We start from the raw sequence: 16987 nt of genomic DNA, 5'->3' as shown, positions 1-16987 counted from the left end.
GACGAAAATCATGAACACAGAAAATGATGAAAAATTTGATCTTGAAGGTGATAGAAGTTGTAAAGGATTTCAATCTCCTGGGCTCTTTCATAAACAAAGAAGCAACCAGTAGGGAAAAAATAGTACTTGGTCACTCTTCAATAAAGACTCTCAACAAAGTATTCAAAGGCAAGGAAATAACACTACAAACAAAGATCAGACTTGTCCACATTCTCATTTTCTCAGTGGTCAATTATGGATGCAAAAGCTGTACACTATGGAAATAAGACAAAAAGAAGATTGATTCATTTGAGCTTTGGTGCTGGAGAAGGATTTTATGTGTGCCATGGACTTTCAGAAGAACTAACAAATTGATTCTGGAAGAGATCAAACAGACTATGTCACTTGAAGTCCAAATGATGAAGTTACAACTGTCTTATTTTGGCCATACTCTCAGAAGAGAAAGATCATTGGAGAATGACATCATGTTTGGAAAGATTGAAGAAACCAGGCAAAGAAAGCAATCTGCAATCAGTTGGCTGGACACATTGAAAACAACTATGGGGTTGATGACACTGAAGAACCTTACTGGACTAGCACAAAATCGTTTTTAGATCTGTAATTCATCAAGTCGCCATGATTTGAACACAAGTCAATGGGCCCCAACTAAGTTTTGAGAATCTGGCCCTTAGTATTTTAATCACACAGAAATATTGTAAAAAAAACAAACAAAATGAAATGTAAGGTTTTTTTAAGGCTTGACAGAGCAATACTAAACTGAATCAGTAACAAAAACATCACAACCAACCATAAAGCTGTAAGGAGAAAGATAGCTATGGCACAGAAAAGACCTGTGGGGAGGGGCAGCGACTCATGCCACAGAAATCACACAGAGCAGATACTAATAGGGAACACGGCATTGGCACACTGCTGATAGTATAATTTGAGGGAAAGGTCCGATTTATTGACCTTTTCCCTCAGAAACAGAATGGAAAAACAGGCTTAGTAAGCTAGGCCCTAAAAGAGATGTGGCAAACCAAGGAGGGGAATTTGTAATGGCTATAGAGCTCTCAGTCTCTCTGTTATTTCTCATTCTTTCACCTTTAGTAAAAATGGCAAAGGAGGCGGCTATTACTTCATATTTTGGTCTGGTTTGTAGATCCAAAGAAAATTTGTTAAGGGCCAGTTTTTATGCAGCCATGAACAATTTTCTGATTTACTGACTAAATAAATAAAAATAAAAATATTCAGCAAAAGTACGCAAAGAAATACTCAAGAATTATTACTCCCATCAGATACTACTACTACAGTATGACTAAAACTGGTACCTATAAACCTAGTAATTCAAAATGCTTGGCACTGGATGGCTCTTAAAAAGGTACCCCCTCACTCTACAGAAAGGTTACACTATTCCATTACAAAAATATTACCATGTTCCACAACAGTTGAAGAGAATTCCACTTTCAGAGTGAAGCGAGTACAGATACTGCATGGAGTAGTTTCTTGAGAAGAATTCCCCAGCTTTGTTCCAAGGTGTTGCTTTCCACACAGTAAAACCAATATCAGGAGCAGCCAGATCTGTGCATACTTCATGGTCAAAAAATACTGTTTCAATTACATCAAGATTAACTTGCATCTACTTAAAGCATTTTTACATGTTTTAATTCAAATAATAGCATAACTTGCGTTGCCCAACCAGATCACATGTTGTCTGAAATTAATTCCAAGTTTAGATTTCATTGTAGTTTGGGGTTAGCCTAGTAAAAAAGGCACTCATTTCTTTCTATCTTTCTACATTTCTCCATGCTGAACTTGCATCTCGTATACAGTAGTATAAATTGATCTTATACTCCATTAAACAGAGTGGCTGTATGGAAAATTCAAGTCTCCAATCAGCGTAACCTGCAAATTAAAAGCAAAAAGCACAGTTAGCAACAGTGAAGGAACAGATATAAAACCCCCAACCAGGATAGGGTGCCACCCAGAGGGCTTGGGGATCCTACCCACAGAGTGAAACACAGATTAAAACAGAAATATTCATAGCTGTGAAATATAAATATCAAAAGTGCAAGCAGAAGTATTTGGCCAAATTATTAAGTCAAATAAACCTTTTTCCAAAGTTACCATAATGCCCGAGTGCTTATACACTAACATAAGGAAAATAAAATAAGATGAGGCATTAAAGAACCAGACAGAAAGACTTCAGCCATACTGGAGGAAGAATAAATTTCTTACCAAGCACCAACTGTAACCAGTATCTCTGGGCAATCTGAAATGGTCCAGTTCAAAGTCTCCAGATTTCTCTTTATCAATAAACCAGTCATCATAGCAATATATACTATAGATGGGTTTTATTGTTTTCAGTACTGGAAACAGAGCTAGCCAAAAAAACAGTCTCTGTCCCAAATACAAAACTTCTCAGTTACGGTACCTTATATAATATTACAAATCTATCATTTTCATATGTGCACACTGAAAAAATATATAAATGTTTTGTAGTAATCTTATACTAATTACCTGTATAGTACAGAACATCGCTTCTTACATAAATTATATAGTCCAATCATGCGCAGTCAGCAGAAATCAGTCAGAAGGTAAAAAAGATCAGAACTTGGCCTCTCACATCTTTTACATATTTTTGCAGATGTTCCTGGCATCTATGGTGTAACTGTCTTTATAACTCACTGTAATCCCTGTATACCCTCCTCATTAGGCACTGGAAATTTCAGAAAGCATACACTTAGGGCTCCTTTTACGAAGCCGCGTTAGCGGTTTTAGCGCACACAGCTTTTTAGCGCGTGCTAAACCCACACTACGCGGCTAGAACTAACACCAGCTCAATGCTGGCATTAGCGTCTAGAGCAGCCAGCAGTTTAGCGTGCGCTATTACGTGTGTTAAACCGCTAACGCGGCTTCGTAAAAGGAGCCCCTAGTAATCTCTTTCATTCCCACCCCCCTTCTGGCATCTGTACAATTCATAACAGCAGAAGACAGTTTTATAATTTCTTTCAATATGAAAGGCAAAGACTTCACGAACTAAGAACTTAGGAGTTGAATAAAACCTTCTACAGTCAGATTCTATTTTGAATATGATTTATAATAACTAGTGAAGTGCATTTTGTTCAAGGAAGGAATGTCCACAATACTGATTGGTTGTTTGGAAATATATAATTCAAATGTGATTTCCCAATCTGTGTAGGAATTGAATGCAGTCGATGATTCTCAGAATATGAATGCATATATGGCTTTCATTTAACATGGTGAATTAAGAATTGATATTCTGAAGTGGCATGAAGAGATTTATTACCTGAAAATAAATCAAAGATTAGTGTAGCTTTAAGGGATTATTTCACTTCATGGGGCGTTTCAGGTTCATTTACAGTACTATTTCTCTATTGTTTTTGATGCTGGATACTGATTTTACACTGAAGTAAATGGTACGTTCAATGTGATCAACAAAATTGTTTGCAAGTCTTGATCTTCCTGCAGTATTCACTAACCTGTTTTGCGATCCATTTCCGATCCGTGCATGCAAATGAGGGGAACTACATGCAAAGTAGGCAGGGACGCGATTCACTAAACATATTTGCCGATTCGACTGTGCTGGCCGATCAACCCAAAAAGCAACTGCTGAGAACCAGTCGCTGAAGCCCTTTCTGATTGCCTTCTGCCGCTCTGCTTTCAGCCCTATCTGCCCCGATCTCCTGCTTCTCCGATCTGCCTGCCTGCTCCAACTGTAGCTGCCCTAATTGCCTGCCTGCCTCGACTCACAGGATTCCAATCAAGGTGATCAGAAAACCAAGCGGGCCCATGACCGTTAATATTTAGGTTACTACACTTTCAGCAGATCCTTTTCCATGTTTTCCACTACCTCCTTGGTGTCCTTCTACTGCCTTCTTCTGTTTGCACTGGATCAACTAGAGTGCAGGCAGCACCCAGATATCCTCAGGAGGCAGTGCACAGCGTCCACAGCATTCTGTCTCTTAGGACTTCTTATTTCCCTGAAGATGGGATGTTGTAGATGCGTCAGTGAGTATGTAGTTAGAAAGGTCACCCATTGCCTTCTGAGGATCTAGTGCAAACAGCAAAAGGCAGAAGAAAAGAGAGTGACATTGGCAGTATGCTGGCTTCCCTCGGTGAACACTGGAAAGGACAGCTGCTGCTGGGTGGGCCTGAAGCAAAAGCACAAGTAATCAGTAATCAGCTGTCTGGTGGTGGCACTCCCGCAAGATACTCAGATGCACAAGAGAGCTTAGAGGACATGTCAAGATCCCCGCTAGAAGGTGAGAGAGAATCTTCTGAGGGGCAATATAGTACACTGCCCTGAATGGCATCAAATATAGCTCAGGGGAGAACAATGGTGGTTGTTCTAAAGATGACTCATGGTCTTGGTCCTGAAGGTATTGCTGACATCTTAGATTGGTGAACCATCGTTGTCCTCAAGCTCTGATGTCTATTTGCTATTTGGGGCATTTTGTTTGAAAACAAGAAGCTTCTGTGAATAAGTGTTCTTCAGATGTAATCACTTTGGTTACAGCTAGAAGCAAGAAAGGCTTGGGAGAGAACATTTATAGAAGATTCTGGACTTGGAGAAGGGAGTCTAGAGGTGCCATCAATGCCCTGGTTCAGGATAAAATTACGATTTACTGCAAATCAGAACAGTTGGAGAGGCAGGCTAGCCATTTATTGTAAATCTACAGTTTCTAAATTTTCACAAAGTTACTGGCATGTTGAGCTTGTCCATATTTAAGAAATATGCACACAAGATATTGACGATTCTGGCCTTGAAATGTATAAAGTTGGTGTTAGATATGGCTGGGTCCCAAGGAAGAAATTTGGGAGGGGACCCCAAAGCTTTAACAGGCTGTGCCTTCAGCTTCAGGCAGGCTTGGGACCTAAAGCAATTACCCTGATTGGGAGGGCTGCTATATTCTGGGAGGAAAAAAATATTTACTAATTTATTATTATGTCAATTTTGAGAAATGTGCATCCTCCTCCCCACAGTTCCCACTTCCCTAGGAGTGGCATTGCTCTATAACAGTTGTGAATGAGGTACTTTGCAGACTCTGGGTTTCAAACAAACAATTACTGAAACCCTGCTACAACATTCAATGTGCAATACCAAAACACTAACTTCCAGGAGTCACACAGCATTTCAAAGGTAACAGCGTAAATATACTGGGCCCTAGTCCACCACCTACTGAGATATTTGAACAAGCTCTAGCTAGTTTCTGGTAGATCCCTACACAGAAACTAGCACAATACCTGAATCAAAACACACATGCAAAACAGAGAGACATTCACTAAAAATAAAATAAGGGACAAGACATTAGAAACAAAAGCAGACAGACAAAATCAGAACTTAAAACCCCCAAGAAGCCAGATTGTGACAGATTCTTACATGGAAACTATATGCTAGCATACAGAAGCAACATAACACTGCTGAAAAAATAGGCATCTTCTGCACTGTCACTGTTTACGCTGTAATACTTACCAAACTCACAAACGTTGTTACCAAGCCTCTCTTTGAATCATATCTCACCCCCTTTCCTACAGCCAATGTGCTTTGCAGGCACACATAGAGGAACGCTTCACACGCAGCGCTGTAGCCAACCATGAAACTGATGTCATCAGAAGTGCGACAAATGGAGTTCAGGAAGATTAGAAAATGTAGATAGCCTCACTTCCATCCTGAGTTATGGGGAGGAGGTATAGCAGACTGTGTCTGAAACCGGAAGTGTTTGTATTGACGGGTTTTGTAGTTCGTGTCAATGTGGATTCTATGACTGTGTCTCCCAGAGCACTTGTATCCGTTTATGCTGTGCATTTGATATACTGCGCTGTAGGATTTGCATCCTTATTCCTGCAACTGTGCAAATATTTGATGAGCAAGAACAGGACCTGGAGAAGAGTGTGCAGCTTAGGGGATCCTGGAAAGAGACTTAGAAGCTGTTATAGTTAGCATGAGCTTCCTGATAGATTCCGTGCTTATGGTCATCTCCCAGGTATGGCATTGGGGTATATTTGGGAATATATTAACGGGTTGTATAAAGTCGGAAAAAGCAGTGTTATTAAAATCAATCTATACTACCCAGATTAGGTGAAACAAAAAACAAATGTTTATACAGGTTGTTTGCAGCAATGTTTCCAAAGCTGTTGAGTATGGTCTGGATTCTGGAACAAAGAGTGGATCTCACGGATTTTATTAGAAAGTATAGATCTTAAGGATTCCGGACCACCTTAAATGACATCCTCTTCTTCCTTTTTTATGTTGCTTCTGTTTTAGTAGTAAAAATCCGGGAAATAAGATCCGGGTAGTCCAGAAACCACGGATGTCTCTGATCTTTCTGGATTTTTATTACAACAAAAACAGAGGCAGTTAAAAAAAAAACCCAAACGCCTCTGCTAGGTTACCCTGTTCTGTTCCTGTGTCCCCTTTGTAGTCCCCATAACATTAAAGTAGGATCCTACTCCGGATCCTACTTTAATGTTAAGGAGATGGAGCAGGTCATTGTAGCAGGGACTTGCTTAAATTAAATTCTTGATGCATGTTATCCTTCATTGCAGTGTGCTCAAAGGGCTTTTCCTCTGGCGTTTATGGAATGTTAATATTACATTACATTGGTGATTTTTATTCCGCCATTACCTTGCGGTTCAAGGCAGATTACAGAAGAGGATTTCTGGACATGTCCAGAGGTGTTATACAGTAGAGTGGGTTGCTTCAGAGGATTGAAATGTTTCATACGGTGTTAGTTAGTCTTCATAGATTTCTTGAATAGCAGGGTTTTTATTTATTTTCTGAAAGTTTTGTAGTCTGGGGTCGCGATTAGTAGATTGGAGAGTTGCTGGCCTAGTTTTGCTGCCTGTGTGGCTAGAAGGCCATCGTACAGTTTTTTCCGTTTGATGTCTCTGATTGGAGGGTATGTGAATGGTATCTGGGTTCTCCTGTGTCTGGTTGTGGTACTTTGGATTAGGCGGTTGTTCAAGTAGCCTGGGCTGTCACCATTTATTGATTTAAGTAATAGACAGTAGAATTTAAATAGTATTCTTGCTTGAATTGGGAGCCAGTGTGAGTCGAGGTATGCCTCGGTGATGTGGTCATGTTTTCTTAGTGAATAGATTAGTTTCAGGGCTGTGATTTGTACAGTTTGTAGTTGTTTTATCATTGTTGTGGGGCAGGGGAGATAGCGGATGTTGCAGTAGTCAAGGAGAACTAGGACTACGGACTGGACCATGAGTTGGATTTGTTTTCTGTCGAAGAATTTTCAAACTTGCCTTAGTTTATTCTATGATGATTTCCTACCTTCACTATACATATTTGCTGTATTGCTAGCAGTAATTGTCACAAGTTAAACCAAATTCATCCTTGATATGTGGAGATTCTTTTTTTTTATTTCTAGCAATTTCACTGCAAGTGAGTAAACAACATAATACCTGGGATTTTTGGTGAATATGGGTCAATACAGGCATGAAGAGTCTGAAAATATTTTGGTTTAATATAACTGACAAGGTAATATTGCTTACAGGGGTGCATTCCTGATTTTGTCCAGCAGCCATACATTGATCTGCCCTAACCGGAATAAAATGGGGGAACTGGAAGCTATAGCACAAAAAGATAATCTAGATGTTATCGGCATCACAGAAACATGGTGGAACGAGGACAACATCCAGGACACTGTACTACCAGGATACAAGTTATACCGCAAAGACAGAGTAGGACAAAAAAGGTGGGGGTATTGCCCTATACATAAAAGAGGGAATTGAGTCTACCAGAGATAACACACTGGAAACAAACAATAAGGTAGAGTCTCTATGGGCCAAAATACCGGGAACAAATGGAAAGGATATGAAGATCGGCATCTACTACCGACCCCCAGGACAGTCCGAAGAGACTGATAAAGAAATGACGGACGAGATTAAACACAAATGCAATGAAGGCAATGCAGTTATCATGGGCGACTTCAATTACCCGGGGATAGATTGGAACCTAGGCAACACCAGCTGCAAGTTCCTGGATGCTGTAGGCGATTGCTTCCTGGAATAACTTGTCATGGAAAATACGAGAGGAAATGCAATTCTAGACTTAATTCTAAATGGACTATGAGGACCGGCACAAGGTATAGAAGTAGAAGGGATGCTGGGAAACAGTGATCACAACATGATCCACTTCAACCTAGACACAGGAACAAAAAATTGATTCAGAATGACGGCCATGGCACTGAACTTCCAAAAAGGGAACTACGAAGGGATGAGAATCATGGTGAGGAAGAAGATTAGGAAGAGGATAAGCACTCTAAATACGCTAGAGCAAGCATGGTCCCTTTTTAAGGACACAGTCACTGAGGCGCACAATTTATATATACCACGTATCAACAAAGGTTCTAAGAGGAAGAAGAATAAGGAACCGGCGTGGCTCACTGTAGTAGTGAAGAAAGCGATCAGAGACAAGAAGACTTCGTTTAAGGAATGGAAAAGGACAAAAATGGAAGAAAACTGGAAAAAACACAAACAGCATCAAAGCAAGTGTCATAAGGCGGTAAGATGGGCCAAAAGAGACTGAAGAAAAAATAGCCAAGGAGCCCAAAAACTTTAAGCTGTTCTTTCGATATATTAAGAGGAAACAACCCGCGAAAGAAGCAATGGGGTCGTTAGATGACTAGGGAATAAAGGGAGTACTAAAGAGGGACAAAGCCATCGCCGACAGGCTATACACAGGAAATGAAGACGGGGAAACTGACAGGGATGACGGTCAGTCTAGAAGAGGTATGCAGACAGATTGATAGGCTTAAAAACGATAAATCCTCTGAACCGAATGGCATTCACCCGAGGGTAATCAAGGAACTGAAAGGGGTTATAGCTGAATTGCTCCAACTAATAGCCAATCTGTCGATCAAATCAGGAAAGATTCTGGAAGATTGAAAAGTGGCGAATGTTACACCGATCTTCAAGAAAGGTTCGAAGGGAGATCCGGGAAACTACAGACCTGAAACTACAGTCTGACTTTGGTACCGGGAAAGATGGTAGAGGTGCTGATAAAGGACCACCTTGATGGACAAAAACTGATGAAGCCAGCAAGGCTTCAGCAAAGGAAGAGCTTGCATGACAAATTTACTGCAATCTTCGAAGGAGTAAATGGGCAGATAGACAAGGATGACCCAGTCGACATCGTATATCTAGATTTTCAGAAGGTTCCGCAAGAACGTCTACTTCGAAAAATTGTGAACCAAGGAATCAAGGGTGATATACTCACGTGGATTAAAAACTAGTTGGTGGATAGGAAACAGAGAGTGGGGGTGAATGGACAATACTCGGACTGGAAAAGCATCACGAGTGGAGTGCCACAGGGTTTGGTGCTCGGGCCTGTGCTCTTCAACATATTTATAAACGATCTATAAATTGGCACGACAAGTGAGGTGATTAAATTTGCAGATGATACAAAGTTTTCAGATAGCGAGGACACAGAAGGATTGCGAAGACCTACAAAGAGACATAAATACACTTGAAGAATGGGCCGCAAAATGACAAATGAGGTTCAACGTGGATAAGTGCAAGGTGATGCATGTCGATAACAAAAATCATATGCATGAATACAGGATGTCCAGTGCTATATTCGTAGAGATCCCCCAGGAAAGAGACTTGGGAGTACTTGTAGACAAGTCAATGAAACAGTCCGTGGAATGCAAGGTGGAGGCAAAAAGGGCAAACAGAATGCTTGGAATGATTAAGAAGGGGATCACAAACAGATCTGAAAAGGTTTCATGCCATTATATCAGGCCAAGGTATGCCCCCACCTGGAATACTGCATCCAACACTGGTCACTGTATATGAAAAAGAACATAGTATTACTCAAAAGGATCCAGAGAAGAGCAACAAAAATGGTTAAGGGACTGGGGGAGTTGCCGTACAACGAGAGGCTGGAGAAACTGGGCCTCTTCTCCCTTGAAAAGAGAAGAATGAGAGGGGACATGATTGAAACATTCAAGATATTGAAGGGAATTGACTTAGTAGAGAAAGAGAGATTGTTCACCCTCTTCAAAGTGAAGAGAACGAGAGGGCACTCGTTAAAGTTAGAAGGGAAAAGATTCTGTACAAACGTAAGGAAGTTCTTCTTCACCCAGGGAGTGGTAGCAATCTGGAACGCTCTTCCGGAAGCTGTTATAAGGGAAAGCACACTTCAGGGATTCAAGACGTGGTTGGATAAGATCCTACTGGAACAGAACATACGCAAGTAAGGCTAGACTCAAATAGGGCACTGGTCTTTGACCACAGGGCTGCCACATGAGGAGTCTGCTGGGCACAGTGGACCACTGGTCTGACCCAGCAGCAGGAAATCTTATGTTCTTATGTTCTTTTAACTGGCATAAGACTGGTACAGGAGTCGGGCTTGTGACAATATGCAGACAGACAAAATGAAACAGAGGGATGTGTGTATGCATATATGAATTCACGTGGGTGCAGTGTGGCCATAGCCAGCCACTGGAGAGAATTTCAAGAGCTTTCTCCATTTAACAATTCTGCAGTAAAGTAATTTTGATGTTTAGAAAACCTAAGGTGCATGCGGATAGTTGTTGAATATTTTGGGTTTCATTAACCTTTAAAAAAATAATCAGTTAAAAAAGAAAAGAAGAACATATTAAGATAAACTAGAGTTGGAAAGAATTATATAAAATATATTGAATGTGTCTGTCCTGTCTAGGGACGATATACCTCTCTGAAAATTTGGCAGAATGAGATAAAACTTTGATATGGGAAAAAACCTGGTAAAGATGTGTAAAACCTGGCATCAGATGTGTAAAAAAAATTCAGCCTCCCTCTTCCTCCCTCCCCCACCCAAAAAAAACAGTACATTTTTATGGAAGCAGCATGCCCTTTTTTACTAAGCCGCAATAGAGGTTTCTACCAGGGCCTGGAGCCCTAAATGTTCTGACACTACAATAGAAACCTCTACTGCGGCTTAGTAAAAGAGGTGGTAAGAGTGAAATATGCTATAGCTGTTGAGAAATTCCTCCTTTTCAACAACTTCTCTTTGTTCTCTGCTTCCTCCATCCCTTCCACTGCCCCACTACCTCCAAATGTTGCCCCCCAACACACACATACTAAGAAAAAATTTAATTATATGAATTTAATACTTCCAGTTTTCTAATCCTCTCTCCTGTTTGAGAAAACCTGTCAGCCTCAGAATAAGATCCATCCAGTGGGGAGGTGGTGGGAATGGAGTACTGAAAGCTTTGTGTGGTGGGGAGTTGCAGGAGGAATAATAATAATAACTTTATTCTTATATACCGCCCCAAACTTGCGGCTTCTAGTTGGTTTACAATCAAGGAAGCTGAACATTCAGCGAGTTACAATATGCAGATGATCAGAGGAAATACAGAGTGCAGAAATTTTAAGAAAGCAAAAATATAAATATACAGTTTGCTGAGCGAGAATAAAGGTTATACAGTTTGCTAGGAAATTTCTGAGAGGACCCGTTAGGAAAAGGTAACACATTTCAAAAATACAGCGAAAAAATTACAATATGATAATGACAGTTTATATAAATCGCTGAACCGTGAAGTTCTAAGCGGACTTATGAGGGGAGAGATCGGGAGGACCTTTATTTTGGAGAGAGAGAAGAACGGGTCAGTTGTCTAGGTATTTTAGGAACAGGTATGTTTTTAGGCGCTTCCTGAATTCCTCATAAGTGGTTGGTGAAAGTAATTGATCTAGGTCTTTACCCCATATGACTGCTTGGTGTGAAAGAAGGTATTTGTGATGTTTTTTCAGTTTGCAGCCTCTAACTGGAGGGGAGACGAAGTTTGAATGTGTGCTTCTCTTGCGTCTGTTGGTGGAAAAGGAGAAAAGGTCCATTATGTATTTGGGGGCTAGTCCATAAAGTACTTTGAAGCAGAGGCAGGCGAATTTAAACTTTACGCGTGCTTCTATCGGCAGCCAGTGCAACTGCCGGTAATAGGGTGTCACGTGGTCAAATTTCTTCAGCCCGAAGATAAGTCTGACTGCTGCATTTTGCATTATTTGAAGACGTCACATATTCTTTTGGGAGATTGCTAAATAGGCGATGTTGCAGTAGTCAAGCTGACTTAGTACGAGGGATTGCACTAGGATTCTGAATGCTGACCTATCGAAATATGATTTAATGGATCTAAGTTTCCAGAGAATGAAAAAACCCTTTCTGATTACGGAGTCCACTTGGTCTTTCATGGTTAAGCATTGATCCAGAGTTACACCCAATATCTTCATGGTGGGCTGAATAGGGTAATTAAGATCATTGATGTTTTGTTTTCAAGCGGGTGTGGAGAGGCAACGAAAAATTTTGTTTTTTCTGGATTGAGTTTGAGCTTGAAATCTGTCATCCATCGTTCCATCTCATTTATGGCTTCTGATGCCTTGGGAATGGTTTCCGAGATAGAGTTAGCAAATGGGATGATGATCGTGAAATCATCTGCTTAACTGAATAGTTTTATTCCCAATGAGGACATGTAGGCATTGAAAAGCAGTGGGGAGAGTGGGGAACCTTGTGGCACACCGGATGAGTTGCTCCAGATGTCGGAGTGATCGTGGTTGAAGCGTACCTGGTAGGTACGGGATGTAAGGAAGCCACGAAACCAGTTCAACACCTCATCCCTGATACCAATGGCGTCTAGGCATTGTAGCATTTTCCCATGGTCTACCAGATCAAATGCAGAGCTCATATCGAATTGCATGATCAGGGCATTGAGGCACTTGCTAAATAATAGGCGCAAATAGTCTAAGATAGCAGCAATTACTGTCTCCGTACTGAATAAAGGTCTAAAACCAGATTGAGTTTCATGTAGGAGCGAGAACTGATTAAGATATTCCATTAATTGGGTGTGAACCAAACCTTCCATGATTTTTACAATGAATGGGATAGATGCTATAGGTCTGTAGTTGGTTATTAGTGCTGGTGATTCTTTTCTATTTTTGGGGATGGGGGTTATTATTATGTGACCGTTGTTAGTGAGGAAATTTCCGTTTTTTAGGTTGTAGGCTAAGTAGTGTAGCAATGATAGTTTAAATTCTAGTGGCGCCACTTTCATAATATTCGGGGGGCACGTGTCTAGAACGCAGTGAGATTTAGAGTATTTGTTTTATAGTTTGGTGTAGTTATTCCATTCTAAATCATGAAAGGAACTCCAGATTATGTCTATTGGTATTTCATTGTCTTGTGAGTTAGCTATTTGGTGATCACTAGGGATGTTTGTTAAACAGTTATTTCTTAGGTTTTTAATTTTTGATTCAAAATGTAGCGCTAGGTCTTTCACAGAGGGTAACATCATGTTGTGTACAGGTGTAGTGTAGCGAGTGGTGTCAAATAGATTTGTGGTTAGGTTGACCAATTGTTTTGTATAGATTCCTTGAGAACCATTGCAGGCAGGGCTGTGGAGTTGGTAGATAAATGTTCCAACTCCGACTCCTCAGTTTTTTGTACTTCAGACTCCGACTCCGACTCCAGGTACCCGAAATTTCCTCCGACTCCAACTCCACAGCACTGGTTAATTTTCAGATCGTTAAAATGGAATGTCAAGTTGAGAGAAATGAGCATTTTCGACACCACCTTCTTTTTGCTTTTAATCAAGGTTCTAAGGCCGCAGAAGCTGCTCGCAACTTTTGTGCTGTGTATATAGTGGGTGCTATAGCTGAAAGAATCGCTCGTGATTGGTATGCCAAGTTCAACAATGGAGTCGGTAGATAAATGTTCCGACTCCAGGTACTCGAAATTTCCTCCAACTCCTCGACTCCGACTCCACAGCCCTGATTGCAGGATAGGTTGATTTTGGCAGAGTAGAATGTTTTATGTTTGTCTTTTATCAGTTGTTTGTAAATTTTTATGTTGGCTCTCCATTTGTTACGGTCTGCCAATTCTCCTGTTTTTATCCAAATTCTTTCCAATTGTCTAGCTAGTTGTTTCGTTTTTAGTAGTTCGGTGTCGAACCATTTGTTATTTTTGTTTGCATTTCGTTTGCTTTTATGTATAGGGGAAATTTTTATCTAAAACGGATGTGCTGGTTGTTATCCAGTGGTCCCAGAAATCGACTCCTTCCTCTATCTCCGTTTGCAGTTCGTATTGTGACCAGTATTCTTTTGGATTAATATAACTTCCTGTGTGATGTTCTTTTTTTGTCATCGGACGTGTTTTAGATTTTCGGTGCGACCAGATTAACTTGAAATAATAAGTGAAATGGTCAGACCAGATGTCATTACGCCAGGTGCCTTCAGGCAGAGAGATGACTGGGTCAAGTATTTCCTTTGTGGACATGGCAACTAAATCTAAATGATAGCCTTTTTCATGAGTTTGTGTGGGTACGGGGAGGTTGTAGTTGAGTAGGGATAGAAAGTTTTTAAGCTCTTTTGTGTCTGTATTGTTCTCCTCATCTAGGTATATGTTTATGTCCCCTGCGATGATATTGTAGTTAGGGCCAATTGAATTGTGTAGGACAAATTCACAGAAGTCTTCTTTGGCTTTGGGCCAGCTTTTTGGTGGGACATAGAATAGTATGCAGGATAAGGATTCTTCTAGTTGATTTTTGTTGATTTTACAGGCTAAGATTTCTAGGTGGTCGGTCATTTTGGAATCCAGTAGTTCGAACTTGAATTCTTCTTTAAGAATAATTGCTAGTCCTCCTCCTTTTTTTCCTATACGGTTTAACATAAGGATTTTGAAATTGTCTGGTAGAAGATCAATAATTATTGGATCATCCTCAGACAATAACCAAGTTTCGGTTAAAAAAAGGCAGGCTCTATGCTTGTTGTTGATCCAGTCATTAATTAGGAATGCCTTATTTCTGACAGATCTGGTATTAAGATATGCACAGGGAATAGAAGTGGATGTAGTAGTTTCAGTGGAGGTGGTGGTTCTGATGGCTTTTACTTCCCTTGTTCTTTTTTTAAGGGTATGCTGATGTCTTTTTGTATTTGAGATAACCTTAATATGATTTATTGTGTCTTCCTGTGGGTTAGTGATGTGTATGATAGATAGGCCAGGGTAGTGGATAGATTGTAATTGAGGGTAGAGAGAGTTAACGTCTTTGAAGCTACCGCTTATCAGGTAGATCAAAAAGATCAGTAGGAGATTCATGATTGTAGGATGGAGTGAATCTTCCTGAAGCAGTGGTAGAATTAGTTTCCCTAAAATTCTTGCTGTATGGTTTGTAAGATTGTTAGGGTTTTGTTTTTGTTTTTTGTTTTTATTTATTTTATTTTATAGGATGACCCTAGGATTGTTGATTTATGGATTGAATGGTTGCAAGGCGGGTTGAAGTGGTTCTTTAAAATGACCCGGGTGGATAAAGTTCTTAAGAAGTCCTAATAAGATTACCTAGGTGGATTTAGTTCTTAAGAGGTTCTAGTACAAGCATCTAATAATTGCACATGCGTCTAACAGTTACACATGCGAATAGCTAATGCAACTAACATATGCGACTAACACATGCGACTGATTTATTGCACATGCGTCTAACATGCGACTGATTAAGTGCACATGCGTCTAACAGTTACACATGCGAATAGCTAATGCAACTAACATATGCGACTAACACATGCGACTGATTAATTGCACATGCGTCTAACATGCGACTGATTAATTGCACATGCGTCTAACAGTTACACATGCGAATAACTAACGCAACTAACACATGCGACTGACTAATTGCACATGCGTTTAACAGTAACACATGCGACTAACAATTATACATGCAAGTTAATAGTTGTAATGTTCGTATGTCTAACAATTACGCTGGTTGTTAGGTTGATTGAAATGGTTCTTTAGGAGGACCCTGGTGGATATTGTTGATAAGAAGTCCTAGTATAAGCATCTAATAATTGCGCATTTGTCTAACAATTACTCATGCATCCGAGGTAGGTAAGCCTTAGTGTGAGAAACTTATCTGTAGCAGGAAAACGCTTCACCAAGGACCCTCCACAAAGGCACGTACTAAGGCGCACTCGCCTTTGCCATATGCCTTAGCTGTGCGCCGAACGGCTGCGCGCCGTTGGCGCTGCAATTTTTAATCTCTAACCCTCCTGGCTCGGGGGAGGGGCAGAGACTCTCTGGAGCGAGCTCCCGGCAAAAAGAAGAAGAACTTCGGCCCGCTGCAAACTCCAATCTCTAACCCCGCTGGCTCAGGGGAGGGGCAGAGCGGTGCTCGCGTGCCTCTCTGAAGCGGGCTCCCGGCGAAAAGAAGAAGAACTTTGGCCCGCTGCAAACTCCAATCTCTAACCCCGCTGGCTCGGGGGAGGGGCAGAGTGGTGCTCGCGTGCCTCTCTGGAGCGGGCTCCAGAAGGATTACCGCAGCTTAGGAGTGGAGGAAGTTTGAAGTGGGGCAGTTGGCAGAGGGTGAGTTTATAAGATGGCCAAGTCGGGTGTTTAGGGAGAGTAGAGAACACAGAGAGGCAATTTAAAAGCAGCAATTCCCCCTGACATCTTAATTCCTGTGGAGCAGCAAATGAACTTCTTCTAGAGAAATGCATTGGATTGTTTGAAGGAGAAGGGGAACAGCTTATTTCTCTGGAATCCTCAGACTGATCTTGCCCATTTTTCTAATCTAATCTAATTTTCCATTTGTGAGTCACACATATCTATACAGGCTCAAGGCGACAGATCAAAGAAGAAGGGAAAATAGTAGGGGAAGGAGGCATGGAGAAGCAAAAGGAGGGATCTAGAAGTAGGGGATGCTATACAGAAATTAAGACAGTTAATTGTCAAAGACGTGAGTCTTCAGGTTTTTTCTGAATGTGGTGTAGTTTGTCTCTTTCCTGATGGCTTCTGGTAGGTCATTCCAGGTTTTTACACCCAGATAGGTTAGCATAGAGTGGAAAATTCGCTTGTAGTGGAAGTATTTTGTGGATGGCAAGTTTAGTTGGATTCTGTTAAGGATTCTTTTTGATGTTGGATGAGAGGGCTGCTGAGTTTCCATATAGAATCTGGTGTAGGATACATAGCAATTTGAAAATTATTTGGGATGATATTGGGAGTCAGTGTAGTTGCCTG

The 16987-nt window shown here is 40.8% G+C and overlaps 2 protein-coding genes across 4 annotated transcripts in view; one reads left to right on the top strand and one right to left on the bottom strand.

Moving 5' to 3' along the window:
* Positions 1-5636, bottom strand: part of MBTPS1 (membrane bound transcription factor peptidase, site 1) — a 308154-nt gene extending 302518 nt beyond the window's left edge. The window contains exons 1-2 of the mRNA XM_033942001.1: positions 5474-5636; positions 1410-1881 (exon numbers count right to left, since the gene is read on the bottom strand). Of these exons, the coding sequence (XP_033797892.1) occupies positions 1410-1572 (163 nt within the window). The 5' untranslated portion in view covers positions 1573-1881; positions 5474-5636. The remainder of the gene's footprint in view (positions 1-1409; positions 1882-5473) is intronic.
* Positions 5637-5689: 53 nt separating this feature from the next.
* Positions 5690-16987, top strand: part of GPR89B (G protein-coupled receptor 89B) — a 136152-nt gene continuing 124854 nt past the window's right edge. Inside the window, exon 1 of one of the 3 annotated variants that reach the window (XM_033942002.1) lies at positions 5690-5984. In XM_033942002.1, the coding sequence (XP_033797893.1) occupies positions 5943-5984 (42 nt within the window). In that variant the 5' untranslated portion in view covers positions 5690-5942. The remainder of the gene's footprint in view (positions 5985-16987) is intronic. The other 2 variants (XM_033942004.1, XM_033942003.1) reach the window with 2 other exon arrangements.

This window comes from Geotrypetes seraphini, chromosome 4 (assembly GCF_902459505.1).
Source record: "Geotrypetes seraphini chromosome 4, aGeoSer1.1, whole genome shotgun sequence".
In the NCBI taxonomy this organism is placed as follows: Eukaryota; Metazoa; Chordata; class Amphibia; order Gymnophiona; family Dermophiidae; genus Geotrypetes; species Geotrypetes seraphini.
This window is presented reverse-complemented; position numbering and strand designations above follow the sequence as displayed.